The sequence below is a fragment of the Neomonachus schauinslandi genome, chromosome 11 (genome assembly GCF_002201575.2).
Source record: "Neomonachus schauinslandi chromosome 11, ASM220157v2, whole genome shotgun sequence".
Lineage (NCBI taxonomy): Eukaryota > Metazoa > Chordata > Mammalia > Carnivora > Phocidae > Neomonachus > Neomonachus schauinslandi.
Window position 1 is genome coordinate 24,015 of NC_058413.1, and position 7,222 is coordinate 31,236.

Sequence of the window (7,222 nt, forward strand, 5' to 3'; positions counted from 1 at the left end):
GGGGGGGGACAAAAAGGCCCCTGCAGGGACGACCTGTGAACTGGGTCCTGAACAGCTGACAAGTAACCAAGGAGGAAACAACTGAGCAGAGTTCCGCAACACCCAAAAATAGGGGCTGAGGTCGATCTAGGTCTGCTCACCTCTGCACCCCACACCTTACACGGCCCCCAGAGCACGATCCATGCTGAGACCTGACACGTGACTAGCACTAAGCCAGGTGATTCCGAATTTCTGTGACATCAGGTGAGTCAGAACCACCTCCCCCCGCGGGCCGGACGCCTCAACGGGACGGATCCAACCGGGGCACAGCCCTACGAATCACTGATGGGTACACACCCCAAAGGAAGGGATGTTAACATCCTACCAACCACTTCACGTTCGTTCATTCCTTAAGTCAGAAGAGCCCAGCGACACCGGCATCAGCATCCCACCTCCCGGGTGAGAACAGGGGCCCTCAGAGGACGTAAAGCCCCCTCCCCCAGCGCTAGCTTCCGGGATCTGTGGACCCGCCGGAGGCCCCAGGCAGAACGACCTCGGAGGGCCCCCGCGACCCCGCCCTGGCGCGGGCAGCGCGGCTCCGCCCGCCGGCAGCGTCTCCTGCGGGCAGCCCCGTCGGCGACGGCCGGCCGCGCCGCCATCCGGCTCGCTCCCTCGCGCTCACCCCGAGCCCAGTCCGCCATCGCGCCCGGCCCGGCCCCGGGCCCGGCCTCCGTCAGCCGCGCGGCCGCAACCTCGGCGGACGTGGCACAGTCGCAGGGAAGACCCTCCGTCCCCGCCTCTTCCGCTCGGGCCCGCCGACTTCCGTCCGAGGTCGGTTTCACTTCCGGACGGCGGGAGGGGGGCGGGCCGTTAGGGCTGTCCCTGCCAATGACGGCAGGACAGACACTTCTAGTGGCCAATCGCGCCGAAGGCGGGGTCAGGTCCTACCTGGGGAGCGCTCCCAGGCCCTTCCTCCCGCGAGAGAGGCTGGAAGGGGGCGCGACGGGCCCCAGTTACTGCTTGTGGGACAAGGTGGAGACCAGTGCCTGGAACGGGCGAGCGCTGCAGAAGATGCAGCGGTGAAGCATTCTGAAGGGAAACGTGGCCAGAACGAGGGGCGGGAGTGTGGGGGTAGCAGGGACAGTAGGAGCCAGTGCTTCTCGCCGCCGCAGCTGGGCACTGGGAATGGGAGGGGACGTTCAACAAAGGCTTGATGCACAGTGGATACCGACCCAGCGTACTGGAGCACTTGCTGCGCGTCGTTTAGTCCTCCGACAACACCCTGAAACGGGAACGTGCATCACCTCTGCCTTTCAGAAGAGGAAACTGAGTCCAGGCCACACTGTATGTGGGTTACACACGATCAGGCTTTGACTTCATCCTGACCCTTCCCCACTCTCCCCTTTCTTTAAGCTCCGAGGATGTCTGTTTTCTCCCACCGCGGCCGTTCCCATCTTTGCACTGGCCGCGCCTTTTGCTTTGAACGACTTTCCCCCAGATCACTTTTTACCGTCCAGTCTCAGCAAAAATGGCACTTCCTCAGATCCCTCTGCAGCCCACCAGGCCCCTTTTCTTTTCTAATCACAGCGCTATGACTGCCTCAAGCCGTCTTATTTGTCCGTTTTTCCTTGCCTTCACTTTTGGAACACAAGCTCTACGAAAGCAGGGACCTAGCATTCAGTAGGCACTCAAACCCCTGTTGAATACACCAAGTAGTCCCGGGGCTGCAAAGTCCCTTCCCCCTCGGCTTTCCCCTCGACTTCCACTTGTTCTGTGCATCAAGAGGGGTGTGGGTGGGGGACTTGGTGGGGTGGGCTAAGGTCCTCGCCTGCTGGGGATTCCAGCCCAAGAAGCAGAGGTCCCTATTAGGTTCGGAGGCGACTCGACCCCGAGGTCGAACAATCACCTAGTAGGACCTTGGAAATCCCCGCCGACTCCCGGGCAAAACCTTCAAGTTCCGGTCAGCCGACCCAAGTCTCGCCACCTTAAGCAGCCTGCGGCCCTGGCCCCGCCCCGCGGCGCGGCGCACACAGTCCCCGCCTCCGCCGCACGCAGCCCTGGCCCCGCCCGGCGACACCGCGCACACTGTCCCCGCCTCCGCCGCACGCAGCCCTGGCCCCGCCCCGCGGCCCGGCGCACACAGTCCCGGCTTCCCCGGCGCCAGCCCCGGCCCCGCCCCGCCCCGCGGCGCGGCACGCCACACCCAGTCCCCGCCTCCCCGGCGCGCGCACACAGTCCCGACCTCCCCCGCGCGCAGCCCCGGCCCCGCCCCCGCGGCGCGGCGCACCCAGTTCCGGCTTCCCCAGCGCGCCGAGGCAGGGCGGAGCGGCTGGACTCCGCCCGGAGCCGGGAAGCGAAGCCCCTCCCGCCTGCCCGGCGCGGGAGCCCGGGGGCGTCATGGAGCCCCGGGTGGTTGCGGATGCTGTGGAGGCGGGAGAGGAGGACGTGATTATGGAGGCTCTGCGCACGTACAACCGGGAGGTGAGCGAGAGCCGTGAAGTGGTACATGCACGGAAGAGGTGGGGCAGGGTGGGGCACGCGTTGTGGCCGGTCCTGAGATCGTGTGTGCGGCAAGGGGCCTGCGGGCGGTGGAGCGCAGCGGGAGGGGCGCCGAGTCCGTGAGGAGTTGCTAGGGGGAGAGAGTCTGCGTGCACACACTGAGGGGCGGGGGTGGAGCGCCATCTGTTCAGAGGGGGCCTGTGGACTCGGGACCCCACCCACGGAGCCCCCTGAGCCTCTGGGTCTCTCTGCAGAACTCCCAGAGCTTCACGTTTGATGATGCCCAACAGGAGGACAGGAAGGTGGGTGCTGACCGAGGGGTAAAGGGGCAGGCATGGGTGGCCCCGGGTAAAGGGGCCTGGTGGAGCCGCTCTTCTCCCTGCCCACAGAGACTGGCGGAGCTGCTGGTCTCGGTCCTGGAGCAGGGCTTGCCGCCCTCCCGCCGCGTCACCTGGCTGCAGAGCATCCGCATCCTGTCCAGGGACCGCAGCTGCCTGGACCCTTTCACCGGCCGCCAGAGCCTGCAGGCACTCGCCCGCTATGCTGGCATCGCCTTCGAGCAGTCGGCCCCGGAGCCTCTGGACATGGACGTTGTACTCGAGTCCCTTAAGTGCCTGTGCAACCTCGTGCTCAGCAGCCCGGTGGCACAGGTGCTGGCAGCAGAGGCCCGCCTGGTGGTGAGGCTCGCAGAGCGCGTGGGGCTGTATCACAAGAGCAGCTTCCCACACGACATCCAGTTCTTTGATTTGCGCCTCCTCTTCTTGCTAACGGCACTTCGCACCGACGTGCGCCAGCAGCTGTTTCAGGAATTGCGGGGAGTGCACCTGCTGACTAATGCGCTGGAGCTGACGCTGGGAATGACCCCCGAAGAGAACCCGCCTGAGCTCCTTCCTCCCCAGGAGACTGAGCGGGCCATGGAGATCCTCAAAGTGCTTTTCAACATCACCTTCGATTCCATCAAGAGAGAGGTGGACGAGGTGAGGACTGACCTGAGGCCACGGGTAGGGCTTAACGGTGTGGATGTTTCTTGGATCTGTCTGCCTGTAGGGTACCTGCAAGTTTCTGGGTATCAGATGGGGAGAGGACAGGCAGAGCTCTCAGCCTATCGGGAGGAGGTGAGGAGATGCACGTTTTGGACAGGGGGCCTCAAAGAATGTTTCTAAGAGAGGTGGAGGCCATATCTGGCTCTTGCAGCCTGGCAGGAGGACTGTTTGGTGCGTGGGGAGGCTGTGAGCATGGGGCTAGAGGACACTGTGACTTCATCCCAGGAGGACCTGGTGACGTTCTTGGTCAAGGAAATGCTCTCCAGGGTATGTAGCAGAGGCCAAGGGGCTAGGTGTGCAGTGGAGGAGATGTGTGGTCCGTGCACATGATTCCGGAGTGGGGCTTCCTCTCACAGGGACCCCTTTCTTTTTGGTCAGGAAGATGCTTCCCTTTATCGGCACCTGGGGACCATCCTGCGGCACTGTGTGATGGTTGCTGCTGCTGGAGACCGCACAGAGGAGTTCCACGGGTGAGGGTGGGGCCTGATAGGTGGAAGGGAAGTGTGCTCAGTTGTCTGGAGAGTGGTTCCCAGCCCTGGCTGTGGGCTAGGCTCAACCCTAGAGCGTCCTCACTTATCTAGGTGGGACCAGACATCGGTGTGTTTCTACAGTACGTCAGTGTGTGGTAGGACAAGAGCTATGGATCTGAGGATGGGAATGTCTCTCTGGAACTGGGGTAGTAGTAACGAATAACGTGGTGTTGACAGGGTAACGTGCTTACTCATCTTTGTCTCAGTGACCTGTGTCTAGGCAGGTTCTGGTTTTCCAGAGATTGTCTGTGGTGCTTCAACCCAGACAGAGCCTGGCAGGGAGGGCATCTGCAGACAGTGCCCCCTTCCTTAGGAACTTACCCCATTAAGTGGAGACACCTCCAAGGTCGGTCCCACCCTCAGCTCTGGCCTCTGCTTCCTGTCGTCAAGCCCCCAGACACTAGTTCATGTCATGTGTGGCCTCTGCTGGGGACACCAAGGGTTGTACCTGTGCTAGGGGATCTGACTTATCAAGCCCTCCTCCCCATCTATCCTCAGCCACACAGTGAACCTCCTGGGGAACTTGCCCCTCAAGTGTCTGGACGTCCTCTTTGCCCTGGAGCCACGCAAAGGCTCCTTGGAGTTCCTTGGAGCGAACATGGATGTGATTCATGTCCTTCTCAGCTTCCTGGAGAAGCGTCTGCACCAGGTGGGCAGAGGGACCTGACGTGTGGGCTCCTCGGTGGCTCTGACTTTCCCAAGCAGCCGTGGTCACTGCTTTTTTACAGTCCACACTGGTAAGTGGACATCAGCCTGGAAGTGTGATTCGGGCGGTTTCTCCAGCTGCTCTGTGGTCCAGCTTGCAGAAAACCAGACTCCTCCCTGAGAAACACGTGGACCCTCTCACACACACACTTGAAGGTGTTACTTTTGCTGGTTACTGTAACGAGTTTTCAAAGTCAAAGAGCGTACTCTTCAGAGCTCTTTGTGGGTCTGTCTTGAGTCCGTGCTCGGGCCGTCAGGGTCTTAGTGCTGTAACACAGGCAGCCCTTGGGAACGAGCATCACTTGTCTCCTGGTGTCCCTGAGGGGACCCACCGGCATCTGGAGCCAGAGGCTACCTGATTCCTGTGCCTGCACACAGGACATTGGGGGGCCAGACCTCTAGTTGCTCCTCTGGGAGCTCGCAGACATCACGCAGGCTGCAGATGGGAGTGGAGTGAGATTAGGTGGACCCCTTGGGAATCCACTTGGTCACGTACGCTGTGAGCTGGGTCACCTGCGTTGGACGTGGTATCTGTGATTGTCTGTCCCTACCACTACTGCGGCTAGGGTTGGGGTCCTGGGAGGTAAGTGGGGGCAGGCCAGGGAAGAAAAGGAGCTCTTTGCTCTCTGGGTCCATGAAGCCCACAGAGTAGGGATTTTTCTTGTGTTTTGGCCACTATTTTTTGAGGACAGGTCATGTACTCTTGGTGTGCTGATGGCTGTGAACACTCTGTATTTCCCCCACAACTTTGGTATATAGGTGAGGAAGTCAGAGTAGATGAGTTATTTGTCCCACGTCGCAGAGCACATGCGCACCCTCCTAAGCTAAGTTCCTTCTGCGGCCCTCTTGAAGCTCACACAGACACCCACTGCCCACTCTTGGCCCCTCAGCTGACTAACTGTGGCAAGGCCTCTTCCTGAGAGCCTCCTACCAGGACCAAACCATCTGGTGTGTGTGTGTGTAGGCCGCCCTCCACCCCACCCCCGACCTCAGGTCCGGTGGAGGCACAGCCCCGGTGACGGAGGCTCTTCTGCAGACGCACAGGCTGAAAGAGAGCGTGGCCCCGGTGCTGAGCGTGCTGACAGAGTGTGCCCGCATGCACCGCCCTGCCAGGAAGTTCCTGAAGTCCCAGGTATGGGGCAGAGGGGCTGGGGTAGGGCCCTGGTCAGACCCCAGCCACTTCAGGCCCAGGCTGAGGGACGGCTGCCTCCCCAGGTGCTGCCCCCACTGCGGGACGTGAGGACCCGGCCCGAGGTTGGGGAGTTGTTGCGGAACAAGCTCGTTCGCCTCATGACACACCTGGACACTGATGTGAAGAGAGTGGCCGCTGAGTTCCTGTTTGTCCTGTGCTCTGAGAGTGGTGAGTGCTGGGATCCAGCCCAACGCCTGTCCCTCCCAGCCACCTTCGCACACTGACCTCTGCCCTGCCCCTCAGTGCCCCGATTCATCAAGTACACGGGCTACGGGAATGCCGCCGGCCTCCTGGCTGCCAGGGGCCTCATGGCGGGGGGCCGGCCTGAGGGCCAGTATTCGGAGGACGAGGACACGGACACAGATGAGTACAAGGAAGCCAAGGCCAGGTGTGTGCCCCTATACCCTCGGTTCCCCTCACTCAGCCTGGTCCCTGTTCCCACACCCATATGGACCCTCGGGGTGGGTGGGACAGGATGACAGATGGGTAGGACTTGGGGAGTCAGACACTGGTCCCATAAGCGATGTATCCTGAGGTCAGGATGTTTCGTTGAGAACATGGACTGAAGGGGGCCAGGCAGCTCGGGGACCAGGAGATCCAGGTGGCAGGAGCTGGTTCACTGCTGCTCCTGGAGGGAGGCCTCCTGCAGCTGCCCTGCTTCATGCCACCCCCTGGAGAATGGGTTTCTTGCCAGTCCAGGCCCAGGCAGGACGTGTGGGACTCCACCCACCCTGTGCAGCGGCCTCCTGTCCTAGAGAGTCACTAATGCATTCCCTACACTCCCTCCCCTGGGAAGCAGCATAAACCCAGTGACCGGGAGGGTGGAGGAAAAGCCGCCCAACCCCATGGAGGGCATGACGGAAGAGCAGAAGGAGCATGAGGCCATGAAGCTGGTGAACATGTTTGACAAGCTCTCCAGGTACGTGGTGTGTCAAGGAGGGGCCCACGGCTGGGAGAAGGGAGAACAGAATCCCCGGCCTGTGTCCAGTCTTGTGAGCCCCAGGAGGTGAGGTCAGAGGTGGGCTTAGGCAAGGCTGCATTCCTAAGGTTTGAAACAAAGGAAACGCCCCAGGAAAGGATTAGACTTGAGATTGGTATTATGTTTGTTCCGTAGATGATGAAAATTGAGATCTAGGTAAATTAAGAGTCTGCACAAGGTCCCAAAGCCACCGGGTAGCAGTTGGGATTCCCCAGTAAACAGGAACAACTAAGTGGAGCACAAGGAAGTAGTCAGGGTTGAACAGGACTTCTGCCACCACCCACCGTGCACCCCC

The 7,222-nt window shown here is 61.2% G+C and overlaps 2 protein-coding genes across 6 annotated transcripts in view; one reads left to right on the forward strand and one right to left on the reverse strand.

The window, feature by feature from the left end:
* BET1L (Bet1 golgi vesicular membrane trafficking protein like) overlaps window positions 1–786 on the reverse strand; it is a 2,126-nt gene extending 1,340 nt beyond the window's left edge. The window contains exon 1 of the mRNA XM_044919387.1: window positions 662–786. Coding sequence (XP_044775322.1) covers window positions 662–680 — 19 coding nt within the window. The 5' untranslated portion in view covers window positions 681–786. The remainder of the gene's footprint in view (window positions 1–661) is intronic.
* Window positions 787–2,286: 1,500 nt separating this feature from the next.
* Window positions 2,287–7,222, forward strand: part of RIC8A (RIC8 guanine nucleotide exchange factor A) — a 5,868-nt gene continuing 932 nt past the window's right edge. Inside the window, exons 1-9 of one of the 5 annotated variants that reach the window (XM_021692161.1) lie at window positions 2,287–2,460; window positions 2,733–2,780; window positions 2,868–3,455; window positions 3,900–3,991; window positions 4,550–4,700; window positions 5,721–5,888; window positions 5,972–6,116; window positions 6,192–6,336; window positions 6,748–6,867. In XM_021692161.1, the coding sequence (XP_021547836.1) occupies window positions 2,377–2,460; window positions 2,733–2,780; window positions 2,868–3,455; window positions 3,900–3,991; window positions 4,550–4,700; window positions 5,721–5,888; window positions 5,972–6,116; window positions 6,192–6,336; window positions 6,748–6,867 (1,541 nt within the window). In that variant the 5' untranslated portion in view covers window positions 2,287–2,376. Of the gene's footprint in view, window positions 2,461–2,719; window positions 2,781–2,867; window positions 3,456–3,899; window positions 3,992–4,549; window positions 4,701–5,720; window positions 6,117–6,191; window positions 6,337–6,747; window positions 6,868–7,222 lie in introns of all 5 variants that reach the window. The other 4 variants (XM_021692163.2, XM_044919341.1, XM_021692162.2 and 1 more) reach the window with 4 other exon arrangements.